This window comes from Salmo trutta, chromosome 13 (genome assembly GCF_901001165.1).
Source record: "Salmo trutta chromosome 13, fSalTru1.1, whole genome shotgun sequence".
Classification (NCBI taxonomy): Eukaryota; Metazoa; Chordata; class Actinopteri; order Salmoniformes; family Salmonidae; genus Salmo; species Salmo trutta.
In genome coordinates, this window is record NC_042969.1 from 53,361,040 (window position 1) to 53,382,225 (window position 21,186).

Genomic DNA, 21,186 nt, shown 5'->3' on the forward strand with positions numbered 1-21,186 from the left:
TTAGGCGTCTCACAGAACGGACATTGCAATTTATTGCCCTGGCCACATTTGCAGTCCTCATGCCTCCTTGCAGCATGTCTAAGGCACGTTCACGCAGATGACCAGGGACCCTGGGCATCTTTCTTTTGATGTTTTTCAGAGTCAGTAGAAAGGCCTCTTTAGTGTCCTACGTTTTCATAACTGTGACCTTAATTGCCTACTGTCTGTAAGCTGTTAAGTGTCTTAACGATCGTTCCACTGGTGCATGTTCATTAATTGTTTATGGTTCATTGAACAAGCATGGGAAACAGTGTTTAAACCCTTTACAATGAAGATCTGTGAAGTTATTTGGATTTTTACGAATTATCTTTGAAAGACAGGGTCCTGAAAAAGGGACGTTTCTTTTTTTGCTTAGTTTAGTTGCGGAGTCCCTGTAATCCTAGAATCAGATCATTCAGGCGAGAAAAAACATCACCCAGATAGGCCACTCATTTGAGAAACCTTTTTAATCATGCAATGCTGTTAGATAAGCGAAAATGATGGTCAGTAAAGAAAACTTTAACTTCTGTCAATTTTTTAAAAAACGTGTCAATACTTTGCCCCTTGTTAACCAGCGCACTTCTGTATGTTGTAAAAGCGTTACATGGTCACTGCCCATATCATTGCATAGTGCAGAAAATACATGAGAGTTCAGGGGCCTTGCATTAACAAAGTTAACCATTTTCACTGTAGTGTCCAAAACATATTTTCAAGCTGTCAGAAATTCCCTTGGCAGCAAGAGCCTCTCGGTGGATGCTGCAGTGGACCCAAGTGGCATCGGGAGCAACTGTTTGCAGGCGCATTACCACTCCACTATGTCTCCCTGTCATGGCTTTTGCGCCATCAGTACAGATACCAAAACATCTTGACCACCAAAGTCCATTTGATGTCACAAAGCTGTCCAGTACTTTAAAAATATCCTCTCTTGTTGTCCTGGTTTCCAGTGGTTTGCAGAAGAGGATGTCTTCCTTAATTGACCCCCCATGAACGTAACAGACATATACCAGGAGCTGTGCCAGGCCACCACGTCTGTTGACTCATCCAGCTGTAACACATAGAATTCACTGGCTTGTATGCGAAGCAGTAATTGTTTCAAAACATCTCCTTCCATGTCACTGATGCGTCGTGAAACAGTGTTGTTTGATGAAGGAATTGTCTGTATAGTTTTTTGGGCCTTTTCCCCCAACATTGTCCCAGCCATATCCACGGCAGCAGGAAGAATTAAGTCCTCTACAATAGTATGGGGCTTGCCTGTCCGAGCCACTCGGTAGCTCACCATATAAGACGTTTCTTGCCCCTTCATATTAATGGTATCTGTTGCTTTTATACGTATTACTACTCAAAAGTCGTCTTCCTTCTCACTCAAAAAACTCCCATGATTTATTTTTGAAATTGGCATGTTTTGTTTTTAAATGTCTGCGCAAGAGTTAAAGTTTCATCGAGTTGTAAGATTGTACTTTTGCACATATAACACACTGCGGCTGAGGAAAGGCACTACTCCCAATATAAGTGAACCCCAAAACAATGTAGTTCTCATCATATTTACACCTCTTCGATGGTCCAACATCCCTGTCTGTTGTTCGGTGCTTTCCCGGGTAAGGGGGCAGTAGCTATTCGGCTGCATCAGATTCACAACTGTCAGTGTCCATGCTAGCTGGGCTAATGTAGAATTACTGATGCTAGCATTGGATGTCCTCGTGGAAGCAGAATAACTTGTGTCGTCGACAGGTATAGGTGTAGTACTGCTGGTAGTAGCAGGATTACCAGTAGAGCTGGTATGTGTCTCTTACTTTTTTAACCATTTATCCATTTTCGAGCAAACGGAATGAGCAGCAGCTACGTTTGGCTACATATGGACCATTAGTGGAATTCCCGCAGGAGAGTAACGGTTATATGATTGGATGTTAATTATTTGACATGGTGTTATTTCACTGAACACTAGATGGTTTCATTTTATTTTTGGCAGTGAAACGAGGCTACTCAGGCGAGAGAAAAAACTCACCCAAATGTATAGCCTTGTTAGAAAATATAAATGGACTGTTAGAAAATGTGAAGAATATATATATATATTTTTTAATATATATATATATATTTCTACAATTTCTTTTCTTAAAATGCGATTTTAGATTTAACCCTAACCTTAACCACACTTATACCTAAACCTAATCTTAAATTAAGATCAAAAAGCTATTTTTTACCTCATGAGTTTTTAAGTTTTGGCCAATTTTGTGGCTGTGGTAACTAGGCGAATTCCTGTGCCAAGGAAGGACACTCAAAATTGTGCTCGTAGCCTACGTTGTGTATGGTTGTGGTCCATGCGTGTTCACGCCCGTGACGCAGTCACAGAGAAAGACCTTCGCAGCATTATAGCAGCATCCTCAGCACCATTGCTGTTCTCATCTAGCTGAACCGCGAGGAAAAGCTTGAGATAATCAAAAAGGATTGTTTTGAGGTAAGATGAATATCATTCATGCATATAAGATTCAAATTATTGGATATATTTTGTTTGATAAAATGTATTTGCTTCCTGTGTTTTTCACAGCATGTGTGTTTGTCTTGATACCGAGCCTAGAAAGATGGATGCTCTGAAAACACTGTTCCATGAAATCTCACTGGCGAATGTTTTTTTTTCGCCCATTTTATCATATAAGCGCAAACATAAGAAATCAGCGCAGATATTATGCGTCTTCTCATTGTTATTGGAACAAATGAGTAGTTGCACATGTGATCTGTATATTCCTCCTCCAGTATATTTCTCATTGTTTGTCAACGGGGCGTTTTTTCTAGTTTTTTTTCCTTTTATCATGCACGTTGTGGAGCAATGCAATATGCACATTTTGCGTTATTGCTCATTGCAACACTAATATATTGTTTTTATTTATTGTAAATGACTCAAACATACAAGCTCTGACCTATTGTTTTTGTCAAATTGAGTAGGATGGCATTAGTGTGACCCAGCCAAATGGTAAAATGCTATTCATTCCATTACAATAGGTATTGAATAGAAGATCAAAATCTGTAAGGTTTGTTGCACCTGTTGTTCCTCATATTTTGCTATCTGAATGTATTTGCCTCCAGGTTTTATACATCTTGTTGACTCATATGAGCACTGTTGCATAAGATTTAGTCATATAAGGTACTCGATTTAATTAAACAAATAATATGCTCTTGCTAATTATACATCACATTTATTCCAGTGAAAATGCTGTCTGTGACTGAGACTTCATTTATAACATTACATCATTACATTTTAGTCATTTAGCAGACGCTCTTATCCAGAGCGACTTACAAAACACACTACTGTCAGATCAGGGGTAGGAACTAGGAGGAGCAGGGCAACTCAGAAGAGAAGATGATGGCTGCCATTACTGGACTCTGTTAGTAGAATAGTCATAATTGGTGACAGGCATTGCACAGCACAGGTATAGTTATCTACCAGTCATTGGACCCTGTATCTTGGATACCCTTTGTTTCAACATAATCCTTTTGGGATGTCAGGCAGCTTGTTGTATCACCCATTCTGCAGTGGATATTGATTCAGCAGCAAATCATGGGAAGCACTAAAGTATGTCTATAACTAAAGGAATAAATCAAAGTAAAATGTAGGAGCTTGTAGGTAAGGTGACTCACTGCGCAGGGACAGTTGCTCCCAAATCATCCAGGCTATGATATCTCTTGACTATGTATCCATGTTATGTATCCATATCCAAACACGACTAGGAACCCCCCTCAATATGATGCAACTGAAGGAAACGGGCAACTCGTAGAGTTTCAGGAGGATGGTATCTGCCTGAGGGGGGGGTGTTTATTTGGCTTTGAGTCTGTATCGCAGCAGAATCAGTCTCTGTTAATGTAGTTACCCTAAGCATAATGAATACAGCACAGACCACTGTATGGCCTCTGTTTTGCCTCACTGTTTGACCCGATAATGCTTGAGTTGGTAGACTGATACAGTAGCAGAGCTGCGCAATAGTATAAAGGTTTTACTGATTGTGTGATGAGCTCTTTCTCTGCCTCTCTTTCTCCTCTCTCTCTGGACTTCTTTCAAAATCCTAAAGGATTAGCAGAGGCATGGATGGACAATATAGTCTGTGTATTAGATTACTTGGCAGCGTAATAATTTTCAGGCCGGATGGATCTGTTTTAGATACATGTGGTGTGCTCACCGTGCAGTCAGACTTTGGAGGAAGCAGCCCTTGGACGTGACAAAAAAAAGACCCCGTGAATAATTTACACTATCATAGACTGTTCCCATTTCAATGTTGGGATAAACCGTTTCTCAGTTGTGTTAGTGGTTCTGTTCTAAAGGGGTGTTTATAACACATACAGGTAGCTTATTCTCTGGCCCTAGATTGAACATTTATTTCACGATGGAAATCCAGTCAGGCCATATCAACGTAATAGGCTAAATGGTGTTGTGTTGTATATAAATTGCATTAGCATTGACATCCTGATACTATAAGGCTTTTACATAGATGTTTTACTGTTTGTTCAGCAGCACCTCAGAAATGAGTGCTGCAATGTCCCAACACATACTGTACAGTACATGTATCCCTGATTTCCCATAGTCGGGACGGATGTGCGAAATCTGCTGCTGCATATGCTATTTGTAAAATATAGCTCAGCCCTTTAGCTATGTCCAGAGCAATGATGGACATTAAGACTTAGTATTAGCATGCACTGACATGGTACAATAAATTAGACTGCCTGTTAGCCTGTCTGCTCTCTGAGTCTCCTCATCTCTTGTCAGTAAGTGCAGTTCTCAGTGAGTCACTACCGACCGTCTCTCACAGGCCCTAGAGCCAAACATAGAGCCTGTCTGCTCTGAGGGTATAGACTTGCCAGAGTAGATAGGCTGCCATGGGAACAAGACTCTTGTAAGCAACTACTTCATGTGACTCTTGGCTGAGTCACAGACGCAGGAGAACTGTTCAGAGAATCCTGCGATGGAGCTGTTTGTTTTGTAGTGCCACTCAAGGAATGTTTGTCATCCATCTTGTTTTCCAGGCCCGCCAACGTCTAGCAGAATGACTAAAGAGCAGACTGCCGAGGTGGAGGAGGAGGCCCAGCCTGCCTCTGAGTACCAGAGCCCAGTTCACGAGCCCCGGAAGAGGCCCATGGTCCACCCATCTGCCCAGGCCCCCCTCCCCAAAGACTATGGTGGGTCCTAGGCCTCAGGCTCCAGGGCCCGCATTCACAAGAAGTGTCTCATAGTAGGAGTGCTGATCTAGGATCAGTTTTGCTTTTTAGGTCATAATGAATAAGATTATATGGACAGGAGTGACCTGACCCCAAATCAACACGTTGGGACGTTTTGGGAATACAGGCCAAGTCCCTTTGTTATAATGCTCCCTACTCAACACTGCTTTATATGTAACAGTGGATTTTGGGATCTGGGCCATGTGCCACTGTAGCCTCGGTCCACAAAGAGCCTTTCACCAAGCACAGACCACTGCCTGGTCAAAACAACCTTTGCAGATTCATAGAAACATAATGAAAAGATGTAATAAAAAGTATCTGATCTATAAATAAGTGAACAAGGCCTTTTATGGCATGTTATTGATCCTTTCAGTAGATGGATCTTGACTTTGGGGCTGTTATATGCAAACAGTATGGTATTGCTGGACACTATGCAAATGAATGTAAGTGGTTTCTGCAGGCTAAAATGATGTGAAGCTTTTTATTTCAGTTTGCCCACAAGCTTCAATGCATTTATTATGATGGTGTATTATAAAAACAAAGTAAGATCAATTGTGTTCCCACTTCTGTAGGGCTTCAATCTACCACATGCTGCTTTTAGAAACGGTGCTTTTAAACAGAACAGAAATATTGGATGTCCCACAGAGAACTCCATAAGTAATTAAATAGAGTGCACGAACCGGCCTACTGAAAAATACAACCCAAAATACATGTATATTTTGTAATAATAAAAAAATATGATATTTAATATCACACATTCAGAATGAGTCAATATGCTGTCTGACATAGAACAAAAAATAGCAAGAGAGGCACATGTAATACTGATTTGATGAGGAGGGTAATTATCTTGTTGGAATTCCCTACCATTCCAGTCTTCACATTCTTTGACCCAAATGATCCTGCGTGTCTGGAGATCCTGCTGGATCCGCGCACCACCATCCCAGAGCTGTTTGCCATCATCCGTCAGTGGGTCCCACAGGTCCAGCACAAGATCGACCTCATCGGAAACGAGGTGAGTTACTGCCGGTCGGATTTTCAGCAGACTACAGGCCTGACTACAGCTCACACAACACTGGCACATGTAGAAAGCTGTAGGCCTAGAGCAGGGATGGGCATCTTTGATGTGGGTGGAGGCCACAAAAAATCTGAACTCAGTGGCTCATGGATCTGCACCACATTCATACCCACACATGCCGTCAGAGCCGGCCCTAGCCTTTTGTTGGGGGGCGGGGGAACAATTTACATTTTAAAGTAAATTTCCTCCAATACTACACATTTTACCATGGGGCGTAGAAAAAAATATTACAGTTATAAAGCAAGTTTGCTGCTATTCTACAGGATTTGCCATGGGGCGGAGAGAAGATTATCGCAATTGTATAACTCATTTAATGCAATTCTAAACATTGTGCCATAGGGTGGAGAGAAATGTTTGCTGTTTTTAATGTGTTATCTGAATGAGAGTGACTAACAAAATCAATAGGGGCCACCCAGTCGGTAATTTGGCTATGATTAATACAAGTTTAAATAGCTGGTTAGACTAATTTACTGATTTAAATCATGATAGCTGACATGGGCTAGTTGAGAAAATGTCCGACTGACATAGCAGGAGAAAAATTGCTGATGCACAACCAAATTTGCACCTTGTGTATTCTAACATTGTAACTGTCAACAATAAGTTGAGATCTCGACTGAGTTCCTTTTATGGAAATGTATCCGCGAGCCTACAAAAGAGGCAGGATGCCAGATGCCCATCCCTGGCCTACAAAGTTAAATTTGGCGTTTCACAAGGCTCTGTGCTTGGACCCATATAATTGTTTTCTTTATTTCTACTGTACATAACAGACAGATGCAGTATATTACTGCATAGCGCACCAAAGAAACAGGTCTCCAACCAAAATACAATACACACAGGAAACAAAATTCACCATGCAGTCATTAGTTGAAGAGAACATGGAGACGCTCATCAACATACTGTAACACACAACAATGCACACCTTTTAGCTCAAATTCATTGAAATCTCATGAACAATATCAATGTATTAAATCCCTTACTGTCTAAAGAGCAGTGGCCTTTCAGCTGCATGCAACCTTCTAGAGTTGGTCACCATCACCACATGCTGCATTTGCAGTAAGGAGAGAAGTCCATTGGTCTGTGCTCAGCTTGCTACTCTGCTCTCGTGCTCTTAAGAGCTGCCAACAGGGCAGACGCATCAAGTTCCTTGATCCCTGGAGGAATGCAGTCGATACAGGCCTAGTAATTGTGTTGTTCGACCGCTCTTTGTGGTGAACTCCTGCGGCTCTGAGCCAGTCAGCAGCGGTACACTGTTGTTGTTGGCCAAGGTCCTGCTAGAAGATTACAGACTCGTTATCACACTAACCTAGTAAGAGAGTGTTTTTGACAAACCCACTAGTTGAGCCTCAACGTTGGTAAGGCTCCACAAAGAGAACCTATTAAGGCACAAGGCAAGCATAAGATTAGTATTTCCCAGTCCCATGCCCATACACAGTATGTGCTGTTGAATAAGCATGTGTATGTGTATGGGCATGGTATTGGGAAATACTCATCTTATGTTTGTCTTGTGCCTTAATGGGTTGTCTTATATTGGGATCAGTATTGTGGGAGGCTTGGTGGCTTTGGCTTCAGTTGGAGGCCTGACATACACAACCACTTGGGGTACTTTAGCAAAGTTGAATCTTAACTAGTGAACTTTTCACAAAACACCTTCTTACTAAGGATGTTGTCATGTAAGGTGTAGTTTATGTTTCAGTCGATTCCCTTTTATATTGCTGTTGCTCAGATGAAAGTGCACAGCTTTAGCTCAGGACCAACCATTACTGCAGTGTGAGTAGTGTTAATGTGACCATGGGAGTAGGAACTCTCATAACCCTGAAGAGGAAGAGTGATGAGGGTGGGATGTGAATCAACATAAAGAATGCATACTTCAAGTTTCAGACTCATTCCCTAATCCCGCCCTACTGTCTTGGAGAGAGGGAATACATGCCCCATAAAAACACATGTAAACACACCAAGCAAATACACACTCTTAGTTAACTCGGTTTCCTCTTAGCCATGCAGCTTTAGTGTTAGGATTGATCGTAAAGTCAGCCTCAGTTCCTGTGTGTCCCCTGGGACGCCATGATAGCTGTGATTGATGGCTGAGATAATAGGGTCTTTCCATTACCCAAACAGGCTCTGCACTAAGACAGACTCTAAATCAGACCAGGCTGTCAGATATGGGCAAAGAACCACTCTGCTGCACTCTCAGTAAACAACCCCAGCCCTCTGGCAAATAGTCAATGTCTTTTTGACAGTATTTGAGAGTATTTTCATTAACTGAGATGCATTGACTTATCTGCAAAAGGCTTATGTGGATGTAGGCTTTTGCTCCAATCAAATCAGTAACGCACCTGATTCAACCTAACTAAGTCCTAAATGAAGTCGAATCAGAAGTGTATGGCTTTGGCGCATACCGATTGGCCACCGCTTCTTTACAAGCTACTTGGACAGTAAGAATTTCCACCAATATCAGTTACTAGCCCCAAATTCCTTTTCGACAATGTTAGCCTCATGTTAGCATCGCAGCTACAGGGATCCATCTTATAGAATCCATGTTGAATCCATGTTGAATTAATGTTGAATCGTGAAGGTGTGCATGGTGGTGTGATCGTTAAGCCTCGGGAGAGGACCTGTCTGATAATATCATGTTCATTCAGTTGGACTACATGTCTCTGTATGAAAAGGCATAATCTCCGGGTTTGAGGAGAGTGTGCTCATTTCGACTCTCTTGATTGACACTGGTGGATATTGAACTGTCCCGAGATAGTTGCTAGTCCAGTTCAGGAATCAGGATGGGTCCTTTTTCACTCGTCACTCGACACCCGTCACTGCTGTCTGCTGGCACCAGAGGAGAGAGCTAATTAACTGGAGTTTCACTGCTTCTTCAAATCTTCACCGTTGGGAATATGGCTTTACATAGCACACCTGACACTCAGCAAGACATACAGTAGATGGAGGTTATTCGACGTTGTAAAGGATGCCATGAATAGTTTGCTGTTATCTCCTGTTGGTACTGTTTCCAATGTACCGAGTACAAGCTTAGATATTCAGTTGAAACAGCATAGTAAATTAATGTCACTTCCAGTAACGACTGCCATCATTTCAATATTTGTGTCCCTCAAATGTTTTACCTATCCAAAATGGCTGCCGGTTCCTCATGTAGATGGATGCTACTCAGCAAGGACAGCCTCCGATGAAGTTGCAACGCAGTGGTAATGAACGTGGTGCTTAAATTATGACGCAGTAGGAAGCCATCCTCACCTTCCCCATCGTTAAGAGTTCACTAACGCGTGTCGTCTGTGCTATTTGGGTGTGAATGGCTCATCCTGCTAATGTGGCTATGCTAAGAACAGGGAGCATCACTCAGAGAGATGAGAGGCTATGGCCCTGGGGTGGTGTGGTCTGTATGTGTGAGTGATGACTGGCCTTAGTGTTTCATAGTGTTTTAAAGGCATCTGGTAGTACTGCTCTCTCTGCCTTTCCCCTAGCCTCTCGCTTTTTCTTCACTGAACAGTCCTTGTCTCCTCTCAGATCTTGAAGCGTGGTTGCCATGTCAACGACCGTGACGGACTGACAGACATGACCTTGCTCCACTACAGTTGCAAAGCCGGGGCCCATGGAGTTGGTGAGACTCTCAAAGCCTCAACTGATTGTTCATTTCAAATGTCTGAATCCTCAATAAAGCTTTCACAAAATAAAGTGTTTTTAGTTTAAGATTCAATGCAGTTTTACTGTAGTATCCTACAAATTTTGTCCATCTTGTGACCCCGTCCAGGTGACCCTGCCGCTGCCCTCAGGCTGTCCAATCAGCTAATTTCCCTGGGGGCAGACGTGAGTCTCCGCAGCCGCTGGACCAACATGAACGCCCTGCACTACGCCGCCTACTTCGACGTGCCAGAGCTGATTCGCATTCTCCTCAAGGCCTCCAAACCCAGAGGTGAGTAGCGTCAACACAACCCATGTAGTCTACCTAGCCAACTAACAACATAGTCAGTCTTCAGGAGCTGTTGGAGACTAATAAACCTCCTCAAACACTCCCCAGACGACTTTCCTCACCCTGTTCGCACACTCACTCATATACTGTATACACACACACTCACACACACTCCAAAGCTCCTGCTTGGGCCTGTCCTGTCAGTTCTAGCATGCTCCTGGTGTATGTCCTGTATGTCTCCTCCCTCCCCTCCCTGGACTTCCAATCAGAACTAACACTGCATCCAGCCCCTACCAGCATTGATCCAAGGCCATTTCATTAACTCCTACATTGATTTATCATCGCTCCACCACACTGACCATTGATTGTGGCCGTTTTGTCTCATTGTTATTCTCCTGTCTACGGACCATGGGGCTCAAACACAACACGAGACTCCTACGAGATTAAATTGGTAATGCTTTCAGAGACCCCTAAGAGAAGGAATTGGTTTACGCTTTTAGAATAAAACTAAGATAATAGCTGACATTGGCTTTGCAATTCAGATCGATTTGATCTGAACCTGGTTGTATCTGTCTCTGTAGTGCTGAATTCCACCTGCAGTGACTTCCACCATGGCACAGCCCTGCACATCGCTGCCTCCAACCTGTGTCTGGGGTCCGTCCAGTGTCTGCTAGAGCATGGAGCCAACCCCACTGTCAGGGTAAGAGCACTATTGACTAGACCTCTCTTTTGTACGTCTCTTTCTCATGGTAACTAACTACAAACAGAAATGATGAAATTGAATATGGCATATACACTCACTGGACAGTTTATTAGGTACTTGATCGCTCCTACAGACAGTGAATCTTATGGCTTGCTATATAAAGCAGGCAGACAGGCATCGAGGCATTCAGTAACTGTTGGATTGAACGTTAGAATGGGCAAAACAAGTGACCTAAACGACTTTTGAGTGTGGTATGATTGTTGGTGCCAGGCGCGCCGGATAAAGTATCTTAGAAACGGCTGCCCTCCTGGGCGTTTCACGCACGACAGTGTCTAGGGTTTGCCAACAATGGTGTGACAATCAAAAAACATCCAGTCAGCAGCTGTCCTGTGGGCAAAAACAGCTTGTTGATGAGAGATGTCGAAGGAGAATAGCAAGAATCGTGCAAGCTACACTCTTAGAAAAAAGGGTTCCAAAAGTGTTCTTCGGCTATCCCCATAGGAGAACCCTTTTTGGTTCCATGTTGAACCCTCTGTAGAAAGGGTTCTACCTGGAACCCTTTAATTTTCTAGATAGCACCTTTTCTTCTAAGAGTGTAACAGGCGGGCAGCAAACACAGAAATAACGCCACAGTACAACAGTGCTGTGCAGAACAGCATCCCGAGAATACACAACTCGTCTATCCTTGTCATGGATAGGCTATTGCAGCAGACGACCACACCGGATTCCACTCCTATCAGCTAAAAACAAGAAGAAGCTGCTCCAGTGGGCACGCGATCACCAACACTGGACAATTGAGGAGTGGACATCGCCTGGAACATGACAGCGAGTTCAGTTTATTTTGAGTGTCCTGGTCAGTCCCCAGACTTCAACCCAATAGAACATCTTTGGGTTGAGATGGAACGCGCTGTTCGCAGCATGAATGTACCGCTGTCCATTCTGCAGCAACTGCGTGATGCCATCGCGTCAGCATAAACCAACATCCCTGTGGAACTTTTCCGACACCTTGTGGAATGCTCAGAAGAATCCAGGCTGTTCTGAAGGCAAAAGGGGGTCCGACCCGGTACCACAGTAGATAGGTGGACCTAATAGAATGGGTGTGCATCTGAGGTTTCATGTCCATTTCATATGATTTGTTGGTAACTTTAAAAGGGAGCTGAACTTCCTGATTTGGCTTCGTTTTTCAGCTTGGTCATTAAGAAATAACTGAAGCCAAACGAGAGTTGTCTTGGGGGGGGTGGTTTAATGTGTGCGTCTCTTTTGTGTGTGTGTGTGTTTGCACGTGGAAAGCAGTCTTCGGTTTGTACATTCACTCTCTCAAAATAGTACACGGTTACAGTCACTCACCCTTCTAGATAACATGAAACAGTCTAACAGGTCTTGAAGTCGCCTAGGAAAGCTATTGCTAGCCAACTTCTTTCACCAATTAGCTTTAGCCAGCTGGTGTGCGACCGTGGCAAGTTGGTTTGACATTTGATAGCTCTGGGGCTTGTTAGGGACCATAAATAATTTACACAATGTAAATGGCGCAATATTTTTATGTTGCCCACCTTTTAGTTGTCTCATTAAATTATTTAAATATTTGTATTTGAATTTCTACAATTTATAGTTGGTTTGAGGTTGTTAGGTCATTGAAATTTGGAGCTATTGGCATTTAAAAATATTGTCCCATGTACATTGTGTAATTTACTGATGGTCCCTAACTAGCCCCATAGGGCTATCGAATGTCAAACCAAATTGACCATGGACATTATGATTAGGTCTCATGCAGCTGTGTGCCCAATTGATGATTACTTGGGTGCTGCCAGCTGAAGGCAGGCTTGAAATAAACCCAACCAAAGCTAAACTGTTACAGTACCCTTTATTCCGTGACATACACTTTATTTCTATCATCTTGCAAATCTCAGACTGATTTTATGACCAAAACTATCCTATTTAGACTTTGTAGTCAATTTTGACAGTAGAATAAATGTTTATGACTCATATCGATGCCACATAGACCATTTTCAAAATGAGAAGTTGCTTTTTAGGGGCAGTCGCTCTTTAAAAACACTGTTTCAGATAAAACAGATTCTGTTTCGGTTTTATGTGGGGATGACTTCGACACAAATATGCCAATTTATTTCTGATGTCCCTTTCTCTCTCCCTTTTTCTCTCCCTCCCTCCTTCTCTGTCTCGCTCTCTGACAGAATGATAAGGGCCAGGGGCCGGCCGAGGTGGTCCCTGACCCCATGGACATGACTCTGGACAAAGCGGAGGCGGCCATGGTGGCCAAGGAGCTGAAGCAGCTGCTGCTGGACTCTGTGCCCCTCAGCTGCAACCTGCCCCGCGCCACCCTGCTCAACTACGACAACATCCCTGGCAATCTAATGCTCACCTCCATCGGCCTGAAACTGGGCGACCGCGTGGTGCTGGACGACATGAAGGTGTGTGTGTGTGCGGTTTGTCAGGATTGGGAGGCAAAGGGTGAGAAATGGGTGCCTCAAAGACTGAAAACAGTGAATTAAAATAAACTGCTGAATTTTGTGAGCGCGTTTTATGTGCATAAGACCATTTAAATGGCTTTCAATTATCTTTCTATATTTTTTTATAGTGGTCAGTATGAGGTATCATTCATCCTATATGGTGGAGCCCTGCTGCTTGTTGTACTGTGTGAGAAGAGAACGTGAATTCTAGCAAACATTTATTCCCACTTGTGTTAACACATATAGCTGCCCAAACAATCGAGCAGTGATGAAATTGACATCTCAGCTCTGCATCACCTGAAGCAGGTGGGTAGCCCTCGACCTGTCTACTTGCATAACTGAACACATTTAATCGTGTTTTCAGGTGTATTTCCATGACTGACCGCATTACTGACTGCATTAAACGACGTAGTCTCCCTTGGTGCATTCATTTGGTATTTACTACGCATCACTAACTGCACTTCAAATGCATTGGAAACCTATGTGTGGCCTACTGTATGTCAGCAACTGGAATCCACTAACTTGAAATGGTGCCCACATACTTTTGCATATATAGTGTATGTCCTACTGACCACAACATAATCACTTAAAACCTGTTATTGTGTTGAGATGGGTAGATTACTAACCATATCCTAGTTACAAAGCTGTCCAACCCTGTTCCTGGAGAGCCACCCTCCTGAGGTTTTTCGCTCCAACCCCAGTACTAACTAACCAGACTCAGATGATCAACCAGCTAATTATTAGAATCGGGTGCGCTAGATTAGAGTTGGAGCAAAAACCATCAGGGTGGTAGCTCTCCAGGAACAGGGTTGGCCAGGCCTGGACCCTAGTATCTCAGTAGTAAAGAATAACAGAAAAGTAGAAGATAAGCATGCTGCCCTGGTCTAGAGATGTCTCTGAGACTAGTCCTGCCTCAGTGCTGTGGAGAAGTGTTGTTAACTATTTAATCCTGCCTGGTATCACCTTCAATAATACAAGAATGAAAATCACATGTTTTGTTCGATGAGCCCCTGTGGGGATCAATAAGGTTAATTCAATTTGATAGTCAAAATCCAATATAAATGTCAGACCTCACACAGTCTCTCCTCCACAGACGGGCACCCTGCGCTTCTGTGGGACCACGGAGTTCGCCAGTGGCCAATGGGTAGGGGTGGAGCTGGACGAGCCAGAGGGCAAGAACGACGGAAGTGTGGGGGGGGTGCGTTACTTCATCTGCCCCCCCAAATTGGGTAACCACCTGTTATTTCACTCACATTTTGGGAATTCTTAGTTAAATCTATTGAAGTGCGCTAATATTCCCTGTGAGAAAAGAGCAAAGAGAAGACTTGATTTCATAACTTTTTTGTCAATTTTATGCAGGTTTCATGCAATGCAGGTTTTTCAGGGTTTTCTCTAATCCCTTCTATTGTCCTGAAGGTATCTTTGCTCCAGTGTCAAAAATCGCCAAAGCTGTTGAGCTGGCCCCCTCTGTCACCTCCACACCCAAGACGCCCCGCATGGACTTCTCCCGCGTCACAGGAAAGAACAAGAAAGAAAAGAAGGAAATAATGGAGAGAGAGAAAGGTACAAGAAAGGGAAAGGGGATACCCAGTCAGTTGTACAACTGAAATGCAGCTTCCACAAAAGAGTTTCCCCATCAAGGGCCATGGCATTCATTCTCATAGGAGCACAACAAGCCATCTGTTGATTCACAGACTTTATAACACATAAATAACACATGACTCATAGACTTATAACACATTATAAACTGGGTGGTTCAAGCCCTGAAGCTGATTGGCAGACAGCCGTATACCACGGGTATGACAAAATATATATTTTTACTGCTCTAATTACGTTGGTAACCAGTTTATAATAGCAATAAGGCACCTCGGGGGTTGGTGGTATATGGCCAATATACCACGGTTAAGAGCTGTATCCAGGCACTCTGCGCTGCGTCGTGTATAAGAACAGCTCTTAGCCATATACCACACCTCCTCGTGCCTTATTGCTTAAAAATAACATGTTATCTAACATTTGATTTCCTCCATCAGCTCTGAGGAAGAAGTCTATGTCCGTGGCCAGTCTGGACCCAGATGGGGTGAAGGTGGAACTTGGAGACCAGGTGCTGGTTGCTGGTGTGAAGCAGGGAATCATACGCTATTACGGAAAGACAGACTTTGCCCCAGGTAGGTCTGCTGTGAAATCATGTCACTGCAACACTGGTGGTGATATTTTCAAGAAATGTTTGACAAATGCTTAGAAATGTTTAATCAAGTTGAACTATTGATGATGTGTGTGTGTCCAGGTTACTGGTTTGGTGTGGAGCTGGAGCAGCCCACAGGAAAGCATGACGGGTCTGTTTTTGGTGTCCGCTACTTCACCTGCCTGCCCAAGTACGGCGTCTTTGCACCCCCATCTCGGGTACAGAGGTAACATAACACCTATTTTAACACCTGGTTCAAAAAATGACCGTAAGATAACGTAACGACTTTATTGATAAGAAAGCATTTTACAGTTACCTTGTGTAACTATGCTTATCAGTCATTCTCAGACGAAGAGCCAGACAATATAAAACGTTCTCTGTTGTGATTGTAAAGGTTCATTCTGAACAGACTGACCGTCTTGTACAATACTAAGCACGGCTGTTAATGATCTCTCAGAATCTGCGGATCAAAGGACGGTCAGAGCGGCGATGGCACGATGGTGAAAAAAGTCCACCAGGTGTCTAGTAAGTATCTACGGTCAAATCCGTCCAGTCATGTTAGCCAGCGTGCCACGTCACCCCATGTTATGATGTACCTTCTACTCCCACGTCTGCATTCTATCCAAAGATGTTCTTTGTTTCTTCTAGTGAACCAGCCAAAGCGTAAATTCAACGCGGTGAGGTCACCTAAGGACATCACGTCTGAGAGTTCAATATCCAGGTAGAGTCTCTTCTTTTCCTCTCTGTGTTGTCTCTGAGTCAACAAATAGCAGCTTAGAAATAAGCTCCTGTCGACGAATGTGTCCAGTGACGCGAATCCCTCTCCTCTTCCTCCTGCTCGTCCTCTTCCTCAGGTTGCTGTTCTGCTGTTGGTTCCCCTGGATGCTGCGAGCTGAGATGCAGTCCTAACCACGCTCTCCTTCCTCCTCCTCTTCCTCGACTTCAAAAGATCTACTGCTCTCCTCTTAGTGTCCATCGTTCATTTGTGCTTTTCTCTGGCTGTTGCTGTCAGAATTACAGTAGTGTACCACCGCCCCTGCCCCCCCCCCCCCTCCACTCCCCCTCCACTCCATTCCCCTTGATTGCAGTCAGTCCTATAGCAAAACCTAGTGCCTTGTATGTTAACTAACATCCTGCATTCCGTTTGTAACACTAATAATGAGACAAAATAATTGTAACTCGAAATCTGGGACACAAACTCTACAAAAGCAACTATCTAATAGATATAATCATTTAGTTTTTGTAAGTTTCTCTATTTTGGTGTTAATTGCTTGTTGTTACCCTGTCAGAAGTTGCCAAAACCCTTAGACCAGTCAGCCAACTTCTTATGCCATGGAGCTTCTACTAGGGAACCTTTCAAATGACTAAGTACATACTGATATACTTTGATTTGCTGCTGCTTCATCCTAATTTCCAGTATTTCAGAGGAGACCAACACATTGTCTGTTGTACTAAAGCGATTGATCCAAAATGTGCATGTGTGAGTCAAATGGTGTTACTCATTTATTTTCCCATAAACATGCCTTTTTATTGTGAAAAGATGTGACGTGAACATATGGTCATGTTCTTCTGATGTCGTCTGTCCAAAAGAAAACAGGGTTTAATATTATTCAGGATTCCTACATCCACTATTTCTCCACTTGCACTCTGAGAATTTTCCCATATGTGCAATTGGAAATTTGTATATAATATTGATTTGCTTGTTAATGGGCTTGTGTAATTGTAATATGCTCACACATGGTCCGAAAATGAAGTTCCTGGTGTCCTGTACTTTGAGCGATCCCTGTTAAATACTAGTTACCAGTTTTAGGAAATGTAATGCTAGCACATACGTATGTCAATCATAATGTCCCAACTTAATTGCTGAAGGACATCTTTATCTGCACAGACAGCTTCTGTACCCTTGAAAGACAAGTTTCTAGCAATGGTTTAAATCGTAGTATTATAGACACCTCTTTGTCCATAACTGGGTCAAATAAGACTTTCAGAACTTGGTTTTAGGTGTTTATTGCACTTTGAACCAGTTGGTCTCAGATCCAAGTTACGTTAACCAAAATAGCTGCTCACCCCAAAATGTAATATAAGGGTAAACCACTTAGGTTAATATTGTTAAAGCGGTTTTCTTTATTGTGTAGCATGAAGTAGCAATAACTTTTGCTTAACTGTAACTTAAACGTAATATAAAAAGCTTTATTTGCCCACATTTAAGTTTTGTTTATAGAAATAGGAAATCTACAAGGGTACCAAAATATACTTGTATTAGGTACGTTTCTTGATAAACTAGTACCCTGCTCCCCATCTGTAGGTTCCTTGTTGCACCAAAAGTGTTAATCTCAGGCTAAATCTGCACAGCCAGAACCCCTGCTGGCTCAGTACTACCACAGTATACACCCCGTTAGCTATCCTCTCATGCTTCTCTTTCCTCTCTCAACGTTAGGCTTTGGTAAGTTTGTGAGTGTGAGCATTAGGAAAAAAATCGGACCGTCTAAACTTGTGTGCGATTAATGTCAATCTATGAGTATGTGCATAAAAACAGCAATATTTAACTGTGTACTTTGCAATGTGGATATGGATAGTGGTCTTTGTCTACTCAACACTATGTAAGCACACCATGAGGGGGAGAGAAAACACCTGAACTTCCTCCTGCACTCTCTGAACACCGTTGTGAACATCCTGTGTTAACAGCACCGCGGAACAACAACAAAAAATACTCATTATCAGAAAGTGTCTAAATACTCTTGCACCATGTCATTTTCCGAAATCGCCCCTTATAAAATGTGGCACTGAGCAATGTGGAACTGAACGCAACAATGTGTGGTTTTTGATATTGCTAGTGTAAGGTTATGACTAGGTCTGTAAGAGAGCTGCTGAACAACAAGGATACTATGAGGGAGTCAGCTTCATTTGATCTGAGTAAGGGATATTAGGATATCCAGTTTGAGAGAAACTCATCCATTAAACCTCAAAGTCAGTCATGTAATGGGATACTTAAGAACCTGTGGCATTTGGAACTTTTCTCCTTTTCTATTTAATTTAATGATGACTATCTCAACACAAAATGTTGCAAACTTTATCAGGACAGCTCGCTTTGTAAAAATCCTGTTAGCCAAGAAAGGCAAAAATTATACTGTGTCAAGAAGGACTGTGAGTTTCTTTACTAGTAGATAACAAACAAATCCTCGCCCCATACTGAAGTGCTTGATAATGAGTACGAATACATCAGAATGTCTTGTCTTTACTACTTACGCTGGGAAAATGTAATTAGAAATAAGTATAGCGTGCAACATTGTTCATACTTACTACATGGTTGAGTTGAATAGTTGGTTGACTGGCAGATTTGATGCTCAAGAAAAGTTGTTTGATGCCAAGATTGACCAAAATGGTGTAGTTATTGCCTAGATGTTGCACTCTGGTAGCATAATGTGCACCACAATATACCAGTAGATGTCACTAATGTGTCACTTTTACCATCTACGACTAACAACTTGACAAGAATCTACATTGATGAGTCCTCTCTTCAAATGTTCTGTTTATTCGAGGACATTATGAACATTTATATAATCTTATTAAGTGGTGTACTGTCATTATAAAAAAAAACATGATGTTATTCAAAAACTCTATCTCAACAATGGTTAATTTTCTTCATAGACATGTCGTTGCAGTTTGTTAAAAATATATTTTGATAATTTCACTAAGTGTACTTTTATTTTCCAGTTTTATAGTGTGTTGGTGTCTGTATCCAAAAATAGTTAACTGGGGGGGTGTACTGTTGGATTTATTATAGTGTCATGAATAATGTTCATTGCATGCTCTTTATTTTCTGAAAGTTTCTTTTTACAATGGTGTATCTCAGCATGAAAATGCTTATAATTACAACTCTGACTATGAATCTAATAAAAGTTGATGTTGTTTTCTACATTTGCTGTTGCTTGCTTTTGTTCAAACAACTTTAGAGATAAATCACTCAGACACTTACTGTAATTGCTTAAATGTGCATTTATTGCAGGTCTAACAATTGAATTTAGTTTTTACATTAAATGCCCACCAATGAATTACTATCTGGGGATATTTACGCGTGGTGAGTGGGCCTAAAGGCTTATGAACTCAAGTGAACATAAATTAGTGAAAAGAAATAAGATCTTATTGTTATCATCAGAGGAATCACGAGAAGCTGTTTCCCTGAAAGCTGCGCTTGTTGTAGACTGTTGGCCAGTCTCTTTTCGAAGTAGCCAGGTCTGGGGATTCGGCCTTGGTGCTGCTCTTCTGCCTCTTTCGGCGCGCACGACGGTTTTTGAACCATACCTAGAGAAATAAAACACATTATGTCAAGTCCAGAAAATAACTTGTAACTTAAACAGTTACACAACCACTTTTCTCAAAGCAAACGTATCCTTCTCTTACCCTAACGCTTTCCTCCGTGAGGCCCATGTTCCTGGCTAGTTCAGCCCGTCCCTCGACACCGGGGTAATTCGTTTGTTCGAACAGGTGATCCAGTTGTTTGGTCTGGCTGTCCGTGAACACTGTGCGCATTCTGCCCCGATTTATTTGGTTTCCACCTTGGTCCAAGTAAGTGCACAGAGGCTGAGGCCCTGAGATAAATATATATATATATATATTAAAAAAACATGATTAAGCAGTCGAAAGCAAGCAAAGAGAAGAAGGAAAAACGGTAGGCCTAATACTTTGTAACAATGTAGCACTACAGTTCAATACTTTGTGGCCTCAATATACAGTCTATATTGTGAAATTATCAAATGTAAAACTATCTCACCTCTTTCATCGTTGAAAACTCTGTTTTGAGTTGCAGTAGGACACAGATTTATATCTGCATGATGACAATGAAATGATCCATAGCTAAGGTAACTGCTACTAGAATCAAAAGTGTGTGATATGGTCGGAACCTGCAGCATGTGGGCGGTTGTCAAATCCCTAGGCATACAATATTTCCGGTTTTCAATTTGTGGATTTGGGTGTCCATGGTGGAAGGTGCCAGACAAACATCCAACATGTTGTGAAGATTCGGCTCCAGTTGTGTAAGAAGGTCCCACTTCGGCGCCTAAAATGCGTTCAATGCTGAAGTTTGAGGGTTTGGTCGCATCCATGCTCAGAGGTAAAAGTCCCTCTAAAACAGTTAGGTACGTGCTCAGGGCTACTTTTTGTCTCACCTCTCCAACCAAGGACACTGTCCTCCTTCAAATGTGCAGTCTTATGATCAACCCCAGATTATATACTCTTCCATTGACAGTTCAAAAATAAAATAAGTTGTGAAATGTAACCCCTCATTATTATGCAATTTACACCCCTTTTGTACTAAAGAAAATGCCTAATGGCCCATAATGGCTTTACCGTTTTTGAAGATGTCCATCTCAAACGGACCATGCAGATTCATCATAAAATAACATATACATATTTGGTTCAAAGGATAATGACTTTGATGTCCTTGAATCAAAGTAATATACGCAGTGATTGATTGTAATTCGTTTTTGGACTGATTAGATAGTACGGTCGAAACGGATGATACTAACCTTATGGTGCTTTATGGTACTTCTGGGATTGTAAATGGACAAACATGTCAAGCATTTCTGTTAAAATGGTGTCAGACTATAATGACAGAGGTGCTATCAAATT

General features: G+C 42.2%; 2 protein-coding genes across 4 annotated transcripts; one reads left to right on the plus strand and one right to left on the minus strand.

Moving 5' to 3' along the window:
- The first annotated feature begins 2,342 nt into the window (after positions 1–2,342).
- LOC115206010 (CAP-Gly domain-containing linker protein 3) lies at positions 2,343–19,474 on the plus strand. 3 transcript variants are annotated; one of them, XM_029772520.1, is made up of 15 exons: positions 2,343–2,470; positions 5,026–5,178; positions 6,090–6,229; positions 9,806–9,899; positions 10,050–10,211; positions 10,790–10,908; positions 13,101–13,337; positions 13,623–13,682; positions 14,470–14,605; positions 14,793–14,939; positions 15,407–15,541; positions 15,661–15,784; positions 16,016–16,083; positions 16,207–16,279; positions 16,413–19,474. In XM_029772520.1, exons 2-15 carry the CDS (start codon positions 5,046–5,048, stop codon positions 16,465–16,467), a joined length of 1,683 nt encoding a protein of 560 aa, XP_029628380.1. In that variant the 5' UTR covers positions 2,343–2,470; positions 5,026–5,045; the 3' UTR covers positions 16,468–19,474. The 3 variants fall into 3 exon arrangements, with proteins under 3 accessions (XP_029628380.1, XP_029628381.1, XP_029628382.1); XM_029772521.1 differs by lacking the exon at positions 13,623–13,682; XM_029772522.1 differs by lacking the exons at positions 16,016–16,083; positions 16,207–16,279; positions 16,413–19,474 and having other exon boundaries at positions 15,661–15,788.
- Positions 19,475–19,534: 60 nt separating this feature from the next.
- Positions 19,535–20,885, minus strand: dharma. Its single transcript, XM_029772523.1, has 3 exons — positions 20,330–20,885; positions 19,960–20,147; positions 19,535–19,860 (listed from the first exon to the last, which is right to left on the minus strand). Exons 1-3 carry the CDS (start codon positions 20,658–20,660, stop codon positions 19,720–19,722), a joined length of 660 nt encoding a protein of 219 aa, XP_029628383.1. The 5' UTR covers positions 20,661–20,885; the 3' UTR covers positions 19,535–19,719.
- Positions 20,886–21,186: the final 301 nt, after the last annotated feature.